The 23,483-nt window shown below is 42.5% G+C and overlaps 1 protein-coding gene across 1 annotated transcript; it reads right to left on the bottom strand.

Annotated features, from left to right (window-relative positions):
* Nucleotides 1-2,278: 2,278 nt before the first annotated feature.
* Nucleotides 2,279-9,344, bottom strand: LOC308047815 (cell surface A33 antigen-like; the record flags this gene model as incomplete). The annotated part of the gene is made up of 7 exons (XM_080356561.1): nucleotides 2,279-2,360; nucleotides 3,028-3,151; nucleotides 3,672-3,785; nucleotides 6,142-6,300; nucleotides 6,858-7,068; nucleotides 7,974-8,125; nucleotides 9,224-9,344. 7 exons carry the CDS (start codon nucleotides 9,342-9,344, stop codon nucleotides 2,279-2,281), a joined length of 963 nt encoding a protein of 320 aa, XP_080212687.1.
* Nucleotides 9,345-23,483: the final 14,139 nt, after the last annotated feature.

Here is a 23,483-nt window from a genome sequence, read left to right as displayed (position 1 = left end):
ATTACTAAAATATCTCAGCCATCTCTCCATGTGCTTATCACTTAGTTTATTTCCCAGTGTAGGACTGAGCTTAGTGTTGCAGAACGCAAGTATTTCTGCTTTAGTAGTTGTCAAGTTTGACTCACATTTTTTCTGCTATTTCTTATGGAACCTGCCTACAGAGAATTGAATTTAAAGGGTTTAGGGGTCATTATTGGGGGTCTTCTGTATTTTGCACCTCTTTTTTTCAGATAACTTAATGCAGATTTATTAATCAGCATTTTTCTTTATGGTGGAAATGACCAATGTGCAAATGTTACTTCAAGACTTCAGCTGACAAGCAACAATTAAGCTTCGCATATCCTAAGAGTGAAGAGTGTGCGATAGGTAACACAGTGTTAGAACAGTTGAGAGACCAGAACCAGTTTCTGGCTATAAATATTTCTGGTAATTGTCAAGTCCTTTTGCTAGTCTTCCCCAGTTATGATCTGTGGTGAGAATCCACACTATTATCCCTCAGCAGAAGCCCTCTTCAGCCCCAGGGTATAGGTGTTCATGAAGGAACACAGAGTGCTGACTACTGTCTGCAACATTTATAAAATAAATAGCTTTTGTTCCACCGTAAAAACTTGTTACAATGCTAATTAGATAATTCACACTATACATTTTACAAAAGAGAATAAATTACATATCGATTCTGAGCTATGCACTGTGGATTTTTCTGCTTTCAGCTTCTGTGTGTGAAATTCTTTTTTAGTCATCCATTCTTTCAATGTTTTGTCATGCATCTGAACTAAGCATAGGAATAGGTCCTCAGAATGTCTTGGCTGAGTTGCATTTCAGGTTGTTTATTACCAGAGAGATTTGGGTTTGTATGTACTTTGTGAAGAACTCTGGTTGTTGGTCTTTGCAGTTGTTATTAGTACAAATGAATAATTATATTTGAAATACCATGTAAAATAAAGGCAGCCAGAAAGCAAGTCAGATTAACAACTCTGGTAGTCTGATTTGCATAGTTGAAAATCTAGAAAATGCTGCCCATGTGTAGGAGGATTGCTGATTCTTTTTTAAAGTTACATTTTAGATTTTTGTTACAGATTTAAAAGTGACTTCTTGGTGGTAAAGGATGTACGTGAGGCATTGCAGTAAGTATCTGAAAGTCCTGAAGTCGAAGATGCAATAGAGATCTTTGAAATTACAAATATTTTAGTCTAAATTATATATTGAACTTTTTTTTAAACTACCAACAAAGCAGCTCTTAGCTTTAATACTGTAGTAACAGTCTTTTGGACAAAGACAGGCAGTCCATTCTCTTCCAAGATAAGATACTAGTGATGGGAGTTCTCCCCACATTTGCACACATTTTGCACATACAGCAATTCTGAGTAAATTAAGTGTTACAATTTTGAATAAAAAGATAATTTTTCTTCTTTTCACCCACCCTTTTTTTTTTTTATTAAAGATGTGCTTGCCACGTACATGTTCTCACGCTGTCATTTTTTTCAGAAGCAGCAGCAATGGACTATTTCTGACTTTCCTATGCAACAGTTAGGAGTAGAGGATAATATAATGAAAATTAGTATTTAGAAACTCCTGAGCTGGAACTCAGAAGTTCAGTATATAGGCTACTAGACTGTTTCTAGATCTTATCAGCTGCCAGTTACAAATCGGTTTAACTTCTTACCTTATCCATTCCATTAGTATGCGTTGTTTTGCCAAAGAAGAGACTTTCAGTGGTCATCTGTGAATTTTTTCCATATTTTTATTTATATGTGCATGTATAATGTATACAAATAACACATTTAATAAAATGTCCTTAAAATGCTTCAGTCTGCATAAAATAATATATATGCTGGACAATGCTGTAAGCGTGACATTGGCATAACACCATGAAGAAGACCACCCTTGGTTGATGACTTGCAGTTGATGACCTTGAAAGCTTCTGTAGATCTGGGCATACAGCAGCAACTCTGTTCCGCAAATAGACCTGACTGGCTTCTTTTTTCAGAGAGTGGGAAGACTAGAAGATGGTTTATTTTTAGATGACTGGGTAAAACAGCGCTTCACATGCATTTTTGTGCTGTGAGGTTATATATTAGTACTCATCGTATGTTAGGCACTTGTTTCGAGGGAGACGATGGTATTCTCTCCCAGAACTTGAAGGCAGAGCCATTACCTTTCATTTTATTGTTAAAAAAAAAAAACACCTTATTGCAGTAAGAAAGAGGGATTGATTTATTTTCTCTAGTGGTGTCTGTGTCTTCACAAATCCTGAAGATGACACTGGTGTGCTGCTTCTTCATTCATTTTCAACTTCATCCTCTGCTCTCTGATTCCTTGTAGGTTGCTCTGTGGAGGGTTCATTTCTGTCTTCTCTCTCCCTAGAACATTGTTCAGGAGTAGAGATGTTAATTAAAACCAACTAGAAATTTTACTGGAGAGATTTTGTGTTAGAATGGTTTTAGACTGCTCTAAGCTGACCTGGAAGTGTACCAAACTGAAATCCATAAATTAAGTGTTGTTGGTGATCGAAGAGGTGTGTGAGCTGTTGTTTGTTTGTTTGTTTTTCCCCATAGTATGTATGTAGAGGAAGGGTGACTGGTCTATTTTTTTTTTTTTTCCTTATCCTACTTTTCTTTCAATGATCTCTTTCCATTGTGTGAATAAACAACAGGTTTCTATTGTGGAGGGATAATTCTGAATACAGAGCCTCATGGTGATTTAGGATGGCAAGGGCAGAAATAGCTATAGGGATGCAGAGAAATATCAAGTAACTCTGTGTGCTTGACTGACTTGGGCTTGCTAATTCAATCCCAAGGTTTGAATGTTTGGGTTCTACTCCAGAGACCAGAAAGATGTCTGGTGATACTGGGTATATTCCATAAGAAGAAATGGGAGCCACTAGAGTAGAAACTGAAAGGAGAAAGCAGTGGACACTTCCCTTGATTTCTTTTTTTCTCCTATCCTTTCCACTCCATATGTCGATGCTGGAGGGAGAACATGAGCCCTTCATATGTTCCATTCAGTTTTCTAGAGAAAGGTACTTACGTCATCTCATAGTCCTTGTTCTTTTCCTCCCGACAGCAGCAGAAATAGACTATAATACCAATAACTATAATTGCAGCAACAGCCCCACCGATGATGCCAGCGTAAAGAGCTATGTTCATGGAAGCTATACAGGAAGAAAAGAATTAGTCCTTTGCACTGAGAATGATCTCAAATGCAGTCAGTGCAATCACTGGACTTCAAATCCCACCACCAGATGTCAGATCTCATTAGCAGATCCAGGCTAAGTGGAAGCCACACTTGTTTGACTACAGCAACTGGAATTTACTCTGCATGGGGTAGCTGATAAGTCTGCAGCAGCAATCAGTTCGATGGTGATAGGGAGGAGCCTCTGGATCTGAACACCTGCTGCACATCAACAAAGTTTAGATTCAGACTTTGGGGGTTCAGGCCTATCTCACTCTACACGTTTTTTTGTCATCTGTGAACTAACCTTATGAGTTAGTGAGTGCTCTATGAGCATGTAAACCAATGCAGAGAATCTATCTTAAAGGTAAAAAGGTGCTGTTTTTTGAGAGAAAGCAGAATTTTATACTTCTGTCTGCATGCACTCAGTTAATACTTTTCCACTTGCCTATGGTACTTTCTCTGGTACTACTCTTGTAGTAAGCAACCTCCTCACTTACGTGGCAGAACAGTGACTGTCATGTTGCAAAATTCCTTTCCCACGCTGTTTGTTGAAGTGCAGATATAAAAGCCAGAGGTATCTGCCGAGATGTTCTTCAGAGTTATTTGTTCCCCTGTTGCAAAACACAAACCCAGTCCAAAACAGAGAATAATTAAAGCAGAGAAGGAAGTGAGGACAGTGGCCCTTCAATTCCAGCCTTGGGCAGTGGGAGTGATGAGAGGTTATTAAAGCTGATAGATTGCTCTGTCTTGCTCAGGACCTGCCATCCTAGTCCCTAGGTCTTAGTATGATTTGTGGGAGGACAAACGGACGTGTGCTCTTTTGATTATAGGGAACATGTGGGATTTGAGCATTCCTTTTAGAAAAAAAATTGTAGGTGGAGGGTGAAACTGAAAGGAGAAAGCAGTGGACACTTCCCTTGATTTCTTTTTTTCTCCTGTCCTTTCCACTCCATATGTCGATGCTGGAGGGAGAACATGAGCCCTTCATATGTTCCATTCAGTTTTCTAGAGAAAACTCTTTTCCAGTGGCTTTTGCTGAGAAATGTAAGATGGCCCAAACCAGCATCTGGCTTTGAGAACTGGCCATCTGATGAATGAACTTGTAAAACAACAAAAACCTTTTTAATCCTCCAGCTCTTAGGATTTCAGATCTGAATTGTTTAGCAGTGGCGAAAATAGTTTTCTAGTCTGGAGATGTCATGCAGGCTATGAAAGTAAATGAAGGAACAGAAATGTAGTGATACGGGATTTCTATGATACCAGTGTTTTCTGTCCAGTCTAGCAGAGCTCAGAATCATATACTAAAGCTTAGCTCTGTCTGCTCAAGCGGTCAGTTTTTGGTTTTTTGTTACATTTCCAGCTGACATTTGTATGCATAGTCCATGCTTTTTGCCTGTGATCTACTGATAAAGGTCCAGATTCCCACTCTAAAAGCAAAAGGGTCTGAATACTTTTCAGTGACTTTCCTGTTTTATTTTCACTGTGATCTCCTTTCTTTCCGGTCTGCTGGTGGGACTGGGATTCTGTTAAGTCTCTGCTGGCTCCTAGCGGCAAATAGTAAAAGAGCATGCAAGCCAAGAAATAACAGGCTGCATGCTTCTTTTCTGTTTGTTTTTTGTTTTGTTTCTACATACTGTCCCTGCATACTTCTATGTTTTTTTTTTGCAGAGTGTTGTTTGTAGCTCTCAGAGTTGCAGTCTGTTACTGGACTGTAAATCCTCCTATACTAAATGAAAAATACTTGACCGATGAGTCAAAGTGGGAACAATGCAGGTCAGATATTGTCAGTTTTGGAGTGGCTCCTAAGGGGTTTCTGCATACTCTGCAGCATTGGGACTTGCTTGGCACAGAAGGAAATTGCTTGTCACGACTGTAGGATATGCAGCCAACTTGGGGCAGAAGAGGACAGCTGGCATGCTACTTGGACATCGGTGGTCTGACGCAAACAGAAATGAGGTGGAAATGTATGAGGCTCCTGTCCTAGGCAAGAACAGGATGATGCTTTAAGATGACAAATCCCAATATGTTCACTGCTGTGTGTGATGCCCTGGCACCACTTAGTGGACAGTCAAGTGAATAAGGTTTGTGTGTCTGGTGACATTTTGTCTTTTGCGTAATTTGTGCAAGAATTGTCAAGTGAGTGTCAAATTGAGTCTGAACATATTTTGTTTACCTCCTTAGCTGTGCTACAGTAATTTAAACCAAAAAGCATAGGTTTGAATACTCCATCTTTCTGGAGCTGAACATACCAGGAAGAAAAAGAATTATTGAAAGGAATAAGAGAGCCCTCTGCCACTACTACACTTCAAACACTATTAAAACCACATTTCTGTGTGAATAGTTCTATGAAAGGTCCTGTCATGGAAACTTGGTTACCTTCCCCCCCACCCCCTGCCCAGATTCTGACTTAAAGCAAATAAAATATTGAGGCCTATGTGACAGTCATAAAGAACCAGAAGACTCTTTTATGCTCAAAGCAGGAATGGTATAACTCTTTCTGACAGCACCTTCCTCTATGTGAGGAGTCACCTCTGAAAGGAAAGTAGCTTCCAGAGTCAACACTTGTTTGCCTGCACCACAGAAAGTGAACTGGTCATTTTTGAGTGAGCTGGGATATAAAGGCAGGACAGTTAGAAACCTTGATATTGTTTGTCATGTTATGCCCCGCTTAAAGCCAGCAATTGAGAAGTAATTATTTCTGTCTGCTTCCAGAGTTAGTCAGCTTTCTCACCAAGTGGGAGTTGAAGTGAAAATCCTACTGACCATTGTTACTTCATGTAACAGTCCTTTTCCCCCTGCTAAGTTACTCATGAGCATGTCTTACATCAAAAGGACAGCTTTTCAAAATACTGGTCAGAGAACTTCCTAGAAAAAGCCTTAAGTGTGTTTTTGTATTTGCTTTTCAAAATATTCCCAACCCTAATCTACAGAGAGCTCAAAGACATGATGACTTTGAATTTGCCATACCTTGTGTTGTTTGTAGTACACGGGGCTCATTTTGTACATTGAAGCTTTGCCAGGTATATTTGGGCTTTGGGGAACCCTCATGAGAAATGCAGGTCAGATTGATTGTCTGTCCGTATTCTGCTGTCCCCAAAATCTTGCATTCTGGCTTGGATGGTGCAACTGAAGGAAGAAAAAAGGAAGGGATTTCATTAATCAGAAGTAGTTTTTTGTTTCATCTTGTCTGCTGCACCTGTGGTTTTTATTCTTGCTAAACAAAGGCTGGTTTGCACATACCACCTTCTTCTCAAAGGAACTGGAGTGAACTTGTCTTTAATTTTTTTTTCTCCCTTCTTGGCACTGATCAGCTAAGAAGGAATTGTAAGATGCTTTTTGAGATATGTCTTACAGTGTTGGGTAACTCCTCCTTTGATAACGAGTATGACAAGCCACAGGGGGAATGAGGAATGCCCTGTGATGAGGCAGGGGTTATCAAGGAAGTGAACTATACAACTCTAAAGACTGTTTTCTACAGCCAGGTTTCTAAGGGATTTGGGTGGTCTAAACCTTCCAACCTACTTCCATAGCAGCAGGAAAAGACCAAAAATGAAATTGTGGATGATGACTTCCTGGAAATTTTTTTTTTTCTCTTAAAAAATCTATTGCATAAAGCAATGTGGATATTAGAGGAAGGACAGTGTTTTATCTAGTGGATCTGGTGTTGTCTCCATCATGCTTACCAAGGACTAAAAGAGCCACGGTTGCAGCCTGCCTGGGGGGGTCTTGCCGTAGACGAACACTACATACGTATGTCCCATTGTCTTCCATGGTCACTGCATTGATGGTGATACTGATGTCTCCTTTGTTTAAATCACCACTAAACTGTATACGGTTTTCATAGCCGTTGCCATACTGTACAAGTCCGTCAAAATACCTAGTGACGACATCAACCTGATAGGGAGGGAAAATGATCAATCTTAGTTTATTCTGTGTGAGCCTACAAGCTAACTCAGTGGATTAGCCCACCCTTGGAAAAGAGCAGCTTGGAAAAGAGAGTCTTAAGCTATCCTAGTTTGCCAAAAAGCCAAGAAAAACATAAAAATTTAAACCAATCTGGGTTTCTGTGTGGAATTTCCTTCTCCCACCTTATCTGAAGTCAGAGAAAACTGACTTCTTTTGCTGGGGCTTATTCACCTTTTCTCTCCATGACACGACACTGTGAGAATTGTCTACAGAGATCCATCTGTCAATCAAATCTCCCTGTGATTACACAAACTCCCTTGCTTTCTTCCAGCAACGATCTTCAGAGAAGAAACCCTTGGCAGTTACTGCAAGGAGATCTCCAAAGGCTGCTTTCTCTCTTGCTAATTCCCAGTAAGTCAAGGAGAACTTCAGAGGTTTCTTTACCTTCAAATATTCCATGTGAATGTAGGAGACTTCAAGATTCTCTCCATGTACTATTATCATCAATTTAAAACTTTTTATATAGCATCAATGATATGTATATGTATAATAGACATAGTTAAAATATTAATATATTTTTAGAAAGTATCCAAGTATTTCACATACATTAATAGATGTAAACCCACAGTACATAGAGTAATGCATCCTCTGTATACAGATGGAAGACCGAGAGAGAGAAAAGAGAAGGATGTGGGCATGCCTAGGATCATGCAATAGATTGGAATAAGTTTCATCTAGAATCAGAACTTTGCTTTGTATAGTTTGGAGATTAAAGAAAGTCGTGAAGTAATCTTTTTCTTCCAACACACATTCCCACCCACAGTCCTGCTTGCATCTCTCCTCCCAACCCCTCTTACATGTCCTAATATGTTTCTTTATGCAAGTTGATTTACCGCAGTATTGATTTTACTCCAGACAACAATGTCTGCTGAGTCAACAGCAGCATCAGTTTTAAAATTACAGCCGAGAGTAACGTTGTTCCCTCGTGCCACTTGTATTTCCTTGGCAGGTGCTTCCACGGTGAGGGCATGAGCAGTCGCCAAAACTAGGAAGAGAATAAATTCTGCAGTCAGCAAAATTAACAACATCTGTATTCCATGCTTTGTCTCTTTGGCTTTCTTACATGCCAAAATAACCCCATATCCCTTCTGTCATCTATGAGATTCCCCACTGAGCAAGAGGTGGTGTTTGCTGTGGCTGATTGACTATAGAAAGCTACTGCACTGGATGGCTAAGAGCTAAACTCTGCTTTCTGTTCCTTGCTTCCCTCTTCTTTACCTGGACATACATTGCTATGGAGTTTATAAAGATAATTTTTTTTGAGCCCTCTTCAGTGTGATTGACATGCTTTGGCAGTTCTAAATGTAAAGAGGGAGGCAGGTAAACAAATAATACAAGTGCATCAGCAGTCTTAAGGATTCAGGCTCAGCTAACAAATTGGTCTTGTCAAATTTCATGGATCAGGAAAACTATCAAATAACTTGTTTCAATCCAGGTCCATAGAGAAGTGACATTTTGTGAGAGGGAATCAAAACCTGTTCATGTAATGCCCTAAAAAGAGAAAAATCTAGAAAAGCAAAGACAAGAGAAGAATAACTGTTCATTTTTTAAAAATGAGTAGGGTAGTAGTCACCTTTCTCCAAGAACTGTAGCTGCTGCCTGTGGAGCACAGGAATAGCTGAGAGTTGAGTAAAACAGAAATACCACTGTGCCCTGGTGAAGCATGCAGTGTGCAGTGTTAGGTGTTCCTTGTACACTGTGTTCCATTAGACTTGATGCCTAATTCATCAAACCTGAGCATTAGCTAGTGGCAGGTCTTAATTATTGTCAGAATTGGGCTGCAGTTTTACCTCTGCCCTGCCATGGGTGACCTTCATGCCTGTGGCAACCTATGTTTAAAAACACCTGCTTTCTCCTTAAAGGTGTTTTATTGTTGTTTGTTTGGTGGTGGTGGTATTGGGGGTTTTTTGTTTTGTTTTTTAAATGGCACCAGACTGAACCATTTGAAAAAAGTCTAAGTCTGAAACCAGTTAAACAGAGTGCAGGGAGACAAGAAAGGTCGTGCTGCTCAGAGGCAGTCCCATGGCAAAGAGGAAGATGGTCCAGTAAGGAGGAAAGTGGAGGGCAGAGTTGTATGCTTTACCTGAGAGGGGCATACTGTGTGTCGTGATGAAGGTTTGCTTCCGAAAGAACCAGGCTGAGTCAGTGTTCCCAAGAGAGGATTTGACTGAAAAGTCGCCATCTAGAAAGCTTTGGCTCCTCATTCTGCCATATATCTACCCAGATTAGGTCCATAAGGAAATGTAATGTTTAAGGGAGAGAAATAGGACATCTAGATTCCACCCTGAGTTGCAAACTGATTGTGGATACATGCTTTTTCAGTCAGGAAAAGACCACAGGCACATACATTCAATCAGTAAGAGTAAGCCACTGGCAAGCTGAGGACTGCCAGATCCTTGACTCTAACAGCAGTGAATGATAGTGTCCCTTAGAAAACAACATAGGGACCCAGAAGGTTTTGTTGTCACTGCACTGGGAACCTGCTGGTAGCAATTCAGATACTTGCACCGGGTAATGTGGGACGGTTGGCATGGGGATCTGCTCCCCCTCAGGAGAGGCAAGAAATTCTGTAACAGCTTCCCGGATCCAGTCTGTTCTCCATAGCAAATGATCCCTCAAGCCTCTTCTTAAAAATGGCCTGTACTTACAGAACTGCTATGTCTCCCCACTCCTGAGAGGAGTTTGATGGGAATATTCACAGCAGCCAAACCTTTCCCTCCCCTGCACCCCTCTGTCCTCGCTGCCAGGCAGGCATGCCCTCCCTTCCACAGCTGTCTTCAGAAGAAGCTCCAGGCATTTTCAGCAGGACTACAAAGGCTGCCTTCTGTGCTTGTTAGTGTCCTGGTAAGGAGAGGTCAAGTGACCACAGCAGGATGCTTCTAGCTGAAGTTCCCACCTTTCTGCATTTCCCATCCCGTAATCAAATTGTTCTGTGGTGTTGCATAGTTAATTAGTTAAGAGTGTGTTTTAGTCTTTTCCTCTGTGACATGGCGGTAGTGGGTTTTTTACAGCTGCTGATGGCTATGAGAAGGAAACCAGCAGGGCAAAGTACTAGCATGGTTTTATTGCAGCCACTCCCAGGTCTTTCGCTGCTCTGGAGCACCCAGTGCAATGGCTGTGTTAGTGTAGCTCCAGGGCTCTTTCTGACTGTTTTTCATCATGCCTTCTATATGAGAGACACCTCTGGAAACTTCCTTGTTGCCTGTCATGACTGGATAGAGATGGTTTCCTGAATTTAGTTGAAAAGTACCACCATGTGTACTAGGAAGTGGAGCAAAACACATTTTCTGATTCTTTTGTCACTCAAAAACTCGTTCCACTAGGCCGGGGTCATTAACTTAGTCCTGAGGCAGAGAAGAAACTGCCCAACCCTAAGGCTTCCCCTTTACAAGTGCTTTTCCTTCTTCCAATTGGGTGATTCAAATCAAACAATAAATAAGATCTTTGGTTTTTTTCCAAACATGTCTTCAGTGCAGAGTCAGGAAATAGCTGAACCAAACATCGTGTAAAAGAGACACAGCCCGTAACAAGCAAGACTGCTTATTCCTCTGTTGCTAGCACCTAGTGTCTCAGTTCCGATGCTCTCCTGTTTTTCACCCACGGCATTTCTTTCTGGCTCCCACTACTCCCTTGTTTGGGCTTCTTCTGGCTCTCGGGAAGCTGCCTGGTGTCATTCTGGTATGCCATTTATGCTATTTTTGTCCTTCCAACTTCTCACCACATTTTACTTTTTCAAAGTCATCAACAGCCGCCCAGTAACAGCATGTCTAAAAATTAGGGTTTAGTCTTCAGGAGCTGGGTTTTTTTCTGAGAGAAAACAGAATCTATTCAAAGTACAGCTGAATGGAGGAGAGGGCCAATTCTGAAAGAACTCTGAAAAGGAGAGAGGGTAAATAGCCTATGTAGTACTAGAAGGATGGTGTCACCTAGATTTAAGCCTTAGAATTTCTTTTTTGTGTGTTACTAATTAGTGTGTCTATAGCATTTTAAGAAATAGAGAAAGGCTTTGTCTCTCTCTGTTCGACTTAACATTTGTACTTGTACAAAGAAAGAAGAAAATCAAAGTCGTGTTAGTGTTAATCAAAATAGAATGAAGGGCAATTGATAGAGCTGGAAACAATTAGAGGAATATTTTGTTTGCTGAAAAAAAAATAAAGCAAAATTATTATTGCTAGTTTGTCTTGGTAGATTTGGCTAGTGAGAAAAGTAGGAAAAGTGGAAATGTGTTACTTTGCTCTTACGAGGAAATGCTCTGATTTTAATCTTCAATACCTTAGAATTTAGCTGAAATTTAATTCCAGAGTGGGAGAGGGGAAACCTCTTAAATGTGAAATTTGCGTTAAAAGTAAATATTTTGTTTAATTCAGAATGGCCATTAGGGCCTATTCCTTCAGCAAGTATACAGTGCCAGTTATTAATACAACTGCAGTGAAAAGCTGTACAGCAGAAGTGGGCCTGTGCCAAGGTCCTGATGCATCTCATTCAGGGCAGCTCCAGCATCCCAACACTGCACTGCCATGTGCCGTGCAGTTTCTCTACTCTGGTGCAGTGCAGGAAACTACTACACCTTCTCAAAAAAACTTCTACAGGCCAGTATTTTAACACTGAATTGTTATTACCATTTGAGTCCCACCGAAACAAGCAAGAAGAGCTTCACCCAACATACTTATTTCTGCTCTGAAAAGTTTCCTATTTATAACTTGAATAGCATGAAAAGTGAGAATAATGAAAAAGGAGAATGCATACCAATTACAATTTACATAATGATCATAAAATCAAAACCCAAGTCAGATTTGTTGCATATGGAGCACATCCACTCTTTGTAATTACATTAAACTTGATGAATTTCCTTCTTGTGGGTCTCATTGTTGAAGTGAGGTTTTTAGGACTTCTGGTAAAAAAAAGAAAGAACCCACACCAAAAATCGATTTCCACACCAACAAGCGATTTCCAGGTGTGTAGCTTTATTTGAAGCCTGCAAGAAGGTGCGAGAGCATTGGTATAAGAAAATGAAACAGCTGAACACCAGTGGAACTGAGACTGCAGGGAGGCTCTGCAAGCAGGTTGAGAAAGGGCAAGTCTGTGATGAGGCCCAGGGGCAAGCTGACTAATTTATATGTGTTAGTAGGGATCATTGTGCATCCCCTTGACATGAATAATATACGGAAATCAAAAGTTGTATTGGAGTACATATAAACAGTAGGATTTAAACTTAGGGAGACTTGCTACATGCAGATTTATGTATAATAGAATAAAACCCAAGGACTTCCAGTTGAGGAAGTTCCTTCTTCAGAGATAAACACTGTATTTAATGGAAGACATTAGAACTGTTTTTTTAAAAAAAAATATTTTCCAGCCTGATAAGGAATAGCATTCTCTTCTGTCCCAACACTGTCTTGCGGCTTTAGATGCCTGTGAGTCTGGACATTCAGCACACAGACGGTAAACACACTTGCCTGATCATAAACATGAAGGAACTTTTAGTAAACGAAAATGAAACACACAAAGTCCATTGGAACACTCAGACTTTGTAGTGCTGTTTCCTTCTACCCAACCCTTGAGGACATAATCAAATTAGTACTCACTTGCACTGAAAACGAACAGCCAAAGTGTTTTCATTGCTGTCATCTTCAGCTGTCCTTTGGTGAAATGAGGAAGGCACTTTTCCTTGTAGTCTTTAGGTGGCCGGGTAGGTAACTGGCTTTAGCTGAAGGGGTGCTTTACAATGGCATCACAGGTTCACTACTTCCTCAGTCCGTTCTAAAGTGCTTCTTCTTCAGTCTGCCACTCCCCTCCCAGCTAGAATGACACACCAGCTCACCAGTAGGCTTTGACATCGCTTGCTCGGGAGCTCCTGCCCCAGTTGTGATCTTTCTTCCTCAATTAAACTGCCTTTCCCAGTTTCTCCTAACACACACGTACATAAAGCAAGAGAAGAGGCAAACGGAAGGGTGCGGTGACTGGGAGTGCACAATACAACAACTGAAGTCACGCATATGATGATATGTAACTAGGAGAGGAGACCCTTTTTCCAAAACCATCTTGCTAACCTCTAAGTGCTAGCTACAAATTATTTAAGGTGTGAACAAAAGTGGAGCAAGTTCAGTAGTCTCCTTACTCCTCTTTGGAGCTCAGAATGATGAGGTTCCCCACAAGGATGAGGTTCTTAAATTTTTACCTCCTTTAAAGACTTCGGGATCTTTGTAACTTTATCCCACAGCCACCAAGGAGAGACATGTAAGATCTTTAGCTTCTATACTTTGGATTTTTGTCCAATTTAATATTTTAACTGAATCTGATGAACAGAGAGAGTCACAGAAGTGGCATCACTGTACACCATCTGCCCATAATTCTTGTGTTAATTCTCAGTTCTCTACATAAGAGCGTTGAGCATTCACAGAAAGAACTTGGTTGCAGTCCCTGACAGACACTGTACCAACTTGGTAAGCTTGCTGTTTTCCTCTTCACAGCAATAAGACTTTCACTATCATTTATACAACTTCTCTTTCCTCTATTCTCCCTAATAATTTCAAAACCCACTTGACTGATTTCAGCTAAATTTGACAGACAGACAGTAATCTTAAAGATGGGGTAATCTTAAAGGTAGCATGTCCCTTTCTCCTGACTGTGGTGTTCCTTGTGTGCGTTTCTATCACCCAGTAAAGACAGTCCAGGCAATCAGAGAAAATGGTCTATAGAAGATGTGATTTATGGACAGAAGTGATCAAAGACTTGCCTACTCTAACGAGTGGCACTGGCCAAAAGTGGAGAAAAGATGAATGGACCCCCAATGGATTCATCAATGACTTGGATGAGGGACTAGAGTGTTTGCTGATGACACCAAGCTGTGAGGAGTGGCTGACAGGCCAGAAGGCTGTGCTGCCATCCAGCGAGAACTGGACAGGCTGGAGAGTTGGGCGGGGAAAAATGTAATGAAATATAACAAGGGCAAATGTAGAGTCCTGCATCTGGTCAGGAACAACCCCAGGTTCCAGCATAAGTTGGGGAATGGCCTATTAGAGAGCAGCATAGGGGAAAGGGACCTGGAGGTCCTGGTGGACAGCAGGATGACCATGAGCCAGCACTGTGTCCTTGTGTCCAAGAAGGCCAATGCATCTTGGGGTGTATTAGAAGGGGGGTGGTTAGTAGGTTAAGAGAGGTTCTCCTTCCTCTCTACTCTGCCCCAGTGAGACCCCATCTGGAATATTGTGTCCAGTTCTGGGCCCCTCAGTTCAAGAAGGACAGGGAACTGCTGGAGAGAGTCCAGCGCAGGGCAATGAAGATGATTAAAGGAGTGGAGCATCTCCCTTATGAGGAAAGGCTGACGGAGCTGGGTCTCTTTAGCTTGGAGGAGACGGAGGGGTGACCTTATTAATGTTTACAAATATATAAAGGGTGAGTGTCACGAGGATGGAGTCAGGCTCTTCTTGGTGACAGCCAATGGTAGGACAAGGGGTAATGGGTTCAAACTGGAACACAAGAGGTTCCACTTACATTTGAGAAGAAACTTCTTCTCAGTGAGGGAGACAGAGCACTGGAACAGGCTCCCCAGGGGGGTTGTGGAGTCTCCTACTCCGAAGGCATTAAAGACCTGCCTGGACACCTTCCTGAGTAACCTCATCTAGGTGTTCCTGCTCTGCCAGGGGGATTGGACTACATGATCTTTTGAGGTCCATTCCAATCCCTGACATTCTGTGATTCTAGGAATCCATAAGAGGTGTTGTTTTTCTGTACCTCGTGTAAAATGGTAGTATGTTTCTAGATCTCCTCTGACTCAGTCATTATTCTTTTAGCTTGATCAACATTCGAATGAACTGTTTTCCCAAAAGTGGTCACAGTATCACAGTAGCACAGTATGTTTGGACTGTGATATCACCTCCTCTTCTCCAAACTAAAGAGACCCAGCTCCCTCAGCCTTTCCTCATAAGGGAGGTGCTCCACGCCCTTAATCATCTTTGTTGCCCTACGCTGGACCCTCTCCAGCAGTTCCCTGTCCTTCTTGAACTGAGGGGCCCAGAACTGGACACAATATTCTAGATGGGGTCTCACCAGGGCGGAGTAGAGGGGAAGGAGAACCTCTCTCGATCTACTAACCACCTGCCTTCTAATACACTCCAGGATGCCATTGACTTTCCTGGCCACAAGGGCCCAGTGCTGGCTCATGTTCATCCTGCTGTCCACCAGGACCCCCAGGTCCCTTTCCCTTACACTGCTCTCTAATATGTAATTTCCCAACCTAAACTGGAACCTGGGGTTGTTCCTGCCCAGATGCAGGACTCTACACTCTCCCTTGTTAAATTTCATCAGGTTATTCCCTGCCCAACTCTCCAGCCTGTCTGGGTCTCTCTAGTCCCAAGATATATTAATAGGAAGGGGTATTCCTAATATAGACACCCCTTTTTTGAATTTTCTAGGAAATGTGTGCATACCCAGCAACTAGTCTTGGCAGCTTTCTCCATGGTCTTCTGGATCATCATGAAATGAATATTTTGGGTCCACGGATTCTCCTGATTTAAGTCTGTGAATTTACTATACCATATTACAGGCCAAGACTTACGTAACTGTAAGACATGTTTAAATGGATATCTAAAAAGAAAGCAGACCAATATTAATGCTACGGTCAATACTAATAAACATGTGGTTGGTTGTGTTTTGGCATCGTTCCGGGCTGCATCGGCAGCTCTGTTCTCTAGCCATCCAGTTTAATGGACTGGCACTTCCCAGCATCCTTAGGTTCTTAGGCCTTGAAGGTGGCTTCTCGTGCATGCGTTGTTTCTGTTTTGACAGTACTGTCTTGTAAGGGGCCGTTACATTCAACTCATTTTTCTTTTGGGGTTGCATTAGAGGCTTCTTGCCTCACAACTGCCTCCCCGTAGGTTCCTTAGCTTAGCGGTGTTTCTGGCCTGGGAGTCATTCTTGTCATTGAGCATTTTTGGTGCTGTTTTAGTCACGTTTTCTGTAGCATTCTGTGCAGCTTCAGTCTGCGTGTGTGCGTGTTTGGCTTAGAGCTGCTCTGCCCAGAGGTGTAGAGTCAAGGGTGGGTGGATTAGCACTAGGAGTCCATGGTTAATCTGTTGATATACCTAGATTGTGTAGGCAAATTTGTACAGTCATCTGGACTGGAGTAGCCATGGGTAGGGTGAGTGGACAGCCCCTTCACTAGTGTTTTAGGGACTGGATGGGAGCCTTTTGGGAGGAGGTGTTCAGAGGGAGTGAAGCAGGTTTAATCTCAAAGGAGTTCAGGCTTGTATGTGTGAGGCTTAATGTCTGGTCTATTTTTTTGAGTGGCAGGCCGTAGTTGGACTCTAGGTGGTATTTCTGAATGGAAAGCAGACCTGTGGAATGGATAATTTGTTCATCACCATCTGGGACATGGGGACAGCCTGGGGACATGCTGGGGCTCTGGGACACAATGGGCCTGCTGAAGGTGTCAGCAGAGCTCATCACTCTTTTCAGGGAGGACAGGGATGACTTCAACACCAACATGCTGATTGACCGCAAGGTAGAGGTACCACTGGGGGAAAACCCAGGCGTCCAGGAGGACTCCTGCTGGAACTACAGTTGGGCAGAACCAAAGTTCAGGGTCACGGGGGTGGGGGGAAGGTAAAAAGAGGGGACACAGAGGGGAAGGGTTTCAATGTGATGCCAAGCAGAACCAAAGTTGAGTGGAACCAAAGTTCAGGGTAACGGGGGTTGGGGAAGAGGTTAAAAAAAAAAAAAAAAAAGGGAACCTAGGGGAAGGCTTTTGATGTGACACTGAGCGGAACCATAATTCAGGGTCACGGGGGCATGGCGGGGAGAAAAGGCGGCACCGAGGCAAGTGAGGGACGTGATACAGGGCACACCGAGGCCCCCTGGCGGGGGCGGGTGGGGCGGGTTCTGGGTAGACCTGGTGTCCGTGGGGCACCCAGGCGTCCGAGGGGAACATGAAGGATGTGAGTATAACTGGTTTGTGTGAGTGTGGCGTTGTGAATTCTTTTGAGGATCTTCCTAGTTTGTCAGAGGCTATTTTTCTCCTTCTTTTTTTCCTTTTTGTTATTCCTTTTCCCCCCTTATTTTCCTTTTCCTTTCCTTTTTCTTCTTGTTTACTTTTTCTTTCTTTTTTCTTTTTTTTTTCTTTTAATGTTTCCATCTTTTTCCTTTTATTCTCCCTCTTTTTTCCTTCCTTCCTCCCTCCCCCCCTTGCTTTCTTTTAATGTTTCTTTTTCATTTTTCCCTAGTTTTTCCTTGCTTTCCTAGTTTTTTCTTCCTTTTATTCCTAGTTTTTCAGAGCCTTCCCAATTTCTGGTGTCACCTGATGGGCGAAGTGTTATTCTTGTGTGCAGGTTTGGCAGGTGAGGGTCCACTGTAACATGCAGATCTCCCTCAGTTTCCACCAGAACTCCAGCTCACAGGGACGATGTTGCTGCGCAGCTGCTCGGGACAACCCAGCGTCCCACGTAGAACAAAAATCTGTGTGCCGCGCGCATGTGTTCTCTCTTTGAAATAAAGATGCGTTGCCCGGTGTTTCAGTGTTACATGTCGTACCAGCTGGGATGAGTCTGTCCTCTCCACAGCTCGCGGTTGTTTCCATCATGTCGCCACAGCCTCAGCATCATCCCGGGTTTCATTGGATGAGTTGTTGGCGGAGCCGACAGTCGACAATCTCCAGTCACATCGAGGCACTCTGGTGTTTTTTCCTTAAAATTCCAAGGTCCTTGGTTTCTATTATTTTAATTTTAGCTGCTTAATTACTGTGAAACATTTAGAATAAAAACTCAACTAAGTGTAACTAGAAGAGTCTTTGGGAGTAAATAATGCCTATAATCTACTCTATTACTTAAAACTCTGCAGGCAGTGATTACCCCCAACTTACAAAATAAAATTAAAAATAGCAGAGCACTAATTAGAAGTACCACCTGTAGAGAAAAAAACCCTAGTTCATATTAAAAATAAAAAAATCATGTGTGTTGGTTAATCCACTTAGTAGTAAGGGAACAAATAAAATGTTAGAGTGTAAATAAATAAAAGTAATCTTATTTAGGGGAGTTCTAGAGCAGGTTCCAGGTCAGCACATGGTTCTAGAGTAGGGTTGGGTTCTGAGTTTGGGGGAGTTCCTGGAATCCAGTTCAGGGGGTGTTCATGTTTTTGCGTTTCTTCGAGGATTTGTGGTACTTGTTGATGACAGTAGGACAATCCCTGGGAAGGGCTGGGGAGCCCTGGGGAACTGAGCAGAGCCCTGGAGAGGAATGGGAAGCCCTGAGGAGCCAAAACAAGTTTTGGGGAACCATGGTGAGCCCTGGAGAGGGCTGGGAAGCCCAAGAGAGATGGAGAGAGGCCTTGGTAGCCCTGGGGAACCAAGGCGCACGCTGGGCAGGACTTGGGAGCCTTGGGGAATTGAGGTGAGCCCTGCAGAGGACTGTGGATCTCTGGGGAGCCCTAGGGAGATGAGGCGAGGCCTGGGGACAATCCGGGAAACCCTGGGAAGATGAGAGGAGTCCTTCTGTAGTCCTGGGGAGGCAAAGCAAGCCCTGGTTTACTTTTTAGAAAAGATTCTATGGAATCTAATTCTGCTTTGTTAATTAGTCCTACCCAGAATGTAGTTGTGGTAGAAGTTAGGCAGTATGTGTGGTCTTGCTAGAAATTCAGTGTAATGCAATAGCATTTTAATGTTTTATAGAAAATTTCAGCACAGAATTTTAATAATAATATAGTTGCTGCATTTAATGAGCTACATTTTTACATAGTTTAGCATGCCATCTATCTTTTTCTCTCTATGCCCTAGAAAAACTAAGTTTAAATTCTTACTCAGTCACATTGCAGATGCAATGGATGTAGTAAAAGAGCAGGTATTGTCATTTCTGGTAGGTGTCCAGGTGATTGTGGTCAGGGTGGTGGGCAAGGCCCGGGGTATATGTCACAGCCTCTCCTCAGGGAGCTCAGTCTGCTCCTGGGCTGCTTTGGTGTTAGTGTTCTGTGTCTCCTTTGTTCCTGCTCTTCAGTAGTTTGCAGCTTTTGAGCTGTCTGAGCTAGAGAAATGGAGGCGTGTATTTGAGGTAAGAGCTTCAGGACCAATCAAGGTTCAGTAGTGTATATAATAGGAAGAATGTTTGTAAGTGGATTTTGTCTGGCTTTTGTTTTGCTTAGTTAGGTGTGTGTGGTGGTTTGTTTTTTTTTTGTTGTTGTTGTTTTGGTTTGTTTTTGCTTGTTTGTTGCAGATGATGATGAGGAACCTGGTGACTCCAGGAAGATCCCTGTTAATTGATGTGGTATTTTCTTCTGCGGAGGATGGATTCAGACCCCTGGCCCTCTAAAAGCTAAGTGGAGGGATTGGGGCTGGGGAGGCTCTGGGACCTGCAGGGAGGGGTTGCAGGAACAACCTTGGGACAGGTAAAGGGTGCAGGTAACTTTTTAGCATAATGCTAGCTTGTGCCAGGCAGGCCAGCTCCAGCCTGTGTCTGTGTCATTGTGTAGTTTGGGAAGTCTGCCTTGTACCTGTTAGATGTTCCTTGGGTCTTCATAGAATCATATAATAGAATCATAGAAATGGAAGGGACCCAACAGGACCATCGAGTCCAACTCCTGTCCCTACACATGACAACCCCACAGTTCACACCACGTGTCTGAGGGCATTATCCAGACTCTTCTTGAACACTGTCAGGCTTAGGGCCATGACACCTCCCTGGGGAGCCTGTTCCAATGCTTCAGCACCCTCTGGGGGAAGAACCTTTTCCTAATATCTAACGTAAACCTCCCCTGGCACATCTTCCTGCCATTCCCTCGGGTTCTGTTGTTGGTCTCTAAAGAGAAGAGTTCAGCACCTGCCCTTCCTGCTCCCCTTGTGAGAAAGCTGCAGACTGTGATGAGGTCTCCCCTCGGTCTCCTCTTCTCCAGGATGAACAAGCCAAGTGACTTTAGTTGCTCCTCATACAGCTTCACCTGCGAACCCTTCACCAACTTCATAGCCCTCTTCTGGGCACTCTCCAGTAGCTTTATATCTGTTTCCTGCAGCTGGAGGAACTGATTTTGCTACAAAGTTTGAGGTAATTCTTTTCAGCCTCTGATACCCCCCGGGGCTCCTCCAGCATGACCCCAAGGTCATCCCAAGACACTCACCCCCCCAACCCCAGCATGACCCCAACAGCACCCCAGAACCACCCAGGGACCCTCCCTGCATGACCCCAGGGGTCATTTTGAGACTCCCCTCCAGCTTGATTCCAGGGTCACCCCAGGACCCCACCAGCATATGACCCTATTGTCATCCTGAGACCCTCATGACATGCCTGGGTCACCACAGGACCCTCCAAGGACCCTCCCTGCATGACCCCGAGGTCAGCCTGAGACCCGCTACGGGACCCACCCGAGATGACCCCGAGATTGACACTAGATCCACCAGCATGATTCCAGGGTCATCCCGAGATCCCCCCAGCATGGTCCCATGGGTGATGTGACCCACCCAGCTCAGCCTCTGCCACTGGATACCACCCGGTGCCAGCTTGTGTGCAACCATCCCTGAGGCAGGAGCAAAAGCCAATCATGGCACCAGATTAAAAGGACTCTCTGTTCTTGCACCACTGGGCCAGCACTCTTCAATGCCTTTATAAATTACTTAGACACAGGACCTGAAGGAATACTTAGTAAGTTTGCTGATGACATAAAATTGGGAGGAGCTGTCAACACTCTTGAGGGCAGAGAGGTCCTAAAGAGGGATCTGGACAAATTGGGGAACTGGGCAATCATCAACCACATGAAGTTGAACAAGGGGAAGTGCCGGATTTTGCACCTGGGACATGGCAATGGGATGGGCAATGCTCTCAAATGGGATGTTTTCAGAGACTGAACAGCTGTCACACAAATGGTAAAATTCAACAACTTCAAATAGAAAAAAGATGGCTTCTTTCTAAGAAAGCATGAGAAGGGGAGTGGAAACACTACTTCTGCTGTTCTTTGCAGGAAGCTCTGTGTGTATAGCTGTGTTGGGTGGGTTCCAAAAGCCACTGTAGCAGCAGTTGCAGACGCAGTGCTCTGCATCCCGTGTCCTCCTTTCTCTCCCACTTCTCACTTGGGCTCCTTCCACACTGTATGAAGGAGGCAGGTTGGCCACAGCCGTGTTGCACAAGAAGAGCTAACTATGGCTGTTTCTTGAGTGTAGACAGGGCTTAATTCAGCCGTTCTGTGATGAGTTATTATAGTTTGGGCAGACTCTCATATCATTTCAGAAAGGGCATATCAACGTCATGTACTTCTTGCAAGACATGCTTTTAAGTAAGGTGCAGCTGCATTGTATTTTCAGTCTATTCCTTTGCTGCTTTTATGAGAAAATACGTCTAACTCATTTATGGCAATACTGAGCAGTAATAACTTTAAATTTATGGGGCACCCAGTGTTTCGATGCCTTGGGGTGCCTCACAGGCTATAGCTTAAAATGTGGCATTAAAATGTACTGCTTAAAAAACAAATAGAACTGATGGAGAAACAAAAACTCTCTTATGTGATGAATAGAATAGCATCCCGCAAACAATATCAAACCCAAACTGTCTGCAGCCTGACCCAGAACAGTGCCATTGTTCTCTGAAATATCAGAGAGGAGCATGCACTTGAGCTAAGAGAAAGCATTTGTACAGGCAGGCTCCTCACATGGTAAAACAGAACCGACTACAGCTTTAGGCTGAGCAGTAGGATTTGTTTGCCTTGTAAAGCAAGGCTTAATACTTCAGAAAGGAAGTAAAATACAGTGGCAGACATATTTTGCATGTCTTTTTGTAGCTAATACTTTTATTTGAAAAGCATATTTTTCAAAGTATACGTGTCCTCTTATCATTAGATTAATTTGTACATATACATACATCTTGCTACTGGCTCTTCTTCTCTACCAATTTCAGATAGCTATAGAACTCCTATGAAAAACTCCTTACTGAATTTAATCTGCTCTTAAAATCAACTTCTGCCCCAAAGCATGGGTTTATAGGCTTGTTTCAAGCTTTTATGTCAGCCTCTGTTCTTGGTGAATAGTGGAAGTTGCTCCTGAGCATGCCATGTGAGATCCTTTTCCCCAGTTATTCTGGTGTCTCCAGACTTCATCTCTGTTTTGTGAAGCTAAGTAGGTCTATAAAGTTTAAATAGAAGGCTTTGTCTGAAAGAGTGAACTTGTTGGAATCATTCTACTGTCACTTGTAAGGAAGAATTTATTTCTATCCCAGTTTTTAAAATATAAAAATAATGAAGGTAATTAAAAAGAGATTATGTCAAAACTGAGTAACTTCGCTGAGCAATGTTAAGCCACACAAAATATCTGAATTAACACAACTTAATATTTGAAATAACTACTGGCTTTCTTCATTTTTCTTTCTGTTTGCTTGTTTTTCTGATGTACATGAGTAATTTCACAATTGACTCTCATAGACCTTGGCAACATTATCTGGAAATCATTTGAGCCACAGTGGTACACTTGAAGATTGCTGCTCCTTACACCTTTTAAGTCCATCCTGACATCTTGTATAATACAGGCTTGGAAATAAGACTGTTACAGTTAAATAGATTATCCGACTAAGTATTGTGAAAGACTACCTTGTGTAAATTTTCTTTACAATAACAACAGGAGTACTATGTTTGTAGTTTTCTTATTTGACATTGTGACTGTATCCAGGGGATGGTGGCAGGGGTACAATTAGTCATTCTCTCCAGTCTGGCATAAAATTTCCTAAACTGTGCATTTCACAATCTTGTATCTACCTCATGGCACCCCAGTTAACAATGTCAATGTGAAATGCAGTGCCCCAAGACATGCAATAGCCTGAAACTTGCATGTTATAGCATAAAAAAATATTTCTATCTGTCTGATGGATGGTGAAATTTTAAATAGTTACAATCTAAAGCTGTTATCTACAAAGATTAATAGAGGATATGAGAAGGCACAAGTTGTTAAAGAAATTGATGCTGTTCAGTGGGTGGTCATAAATCAGAAAAATTGTTCTTGAAATCAGTTCATCAGAATGTTGTTACACTTGTGTATTGGAGAGATTAAAAAAAATCTTATTTTTTGATGATATTTCCTTTCTGTTTCCTTGAATTTTAAGATGCTTCCCCTCTGTTTACTTCAGTTTCTGCAAAACTGTAAGCTATATGGATAGATGTGTTGCTTCAAAACCAAAACAAACCCCACAAGCATATACAGGACGTATCAATGGGTAAGTTGTGTTTCTGTCTTGGATCCTGACTTTGGAATTCTGAACATTTAGGACAGAGTTGATAAGTACCCGTGGTGTCAGATGGAATATAATGAGGATTAGAGTTTTCAAATTGAAGCATTTAATGGAAAAAACACTTGAAATATTCATCCTGCCTGTCATCCTGCCTGATTGCTC

Source organism: Nesoenas mayeri (genome assembly GCF_963082525.1).
Source record: "Nesoenas mayeri genome assembly, chromosome: 1".
Taxonomy (NCBI): Eukaryota; Metazoa; Chordata; class Aves; order Columbiformes; family Columbidae; genus Nesoenas; species Nesoenas mayeri.
The sequence above is the reverse complement of the archived record's forward strand: the minus strand, read 5'-3'. Positions and strand labels throughout refer to the sequence as shown.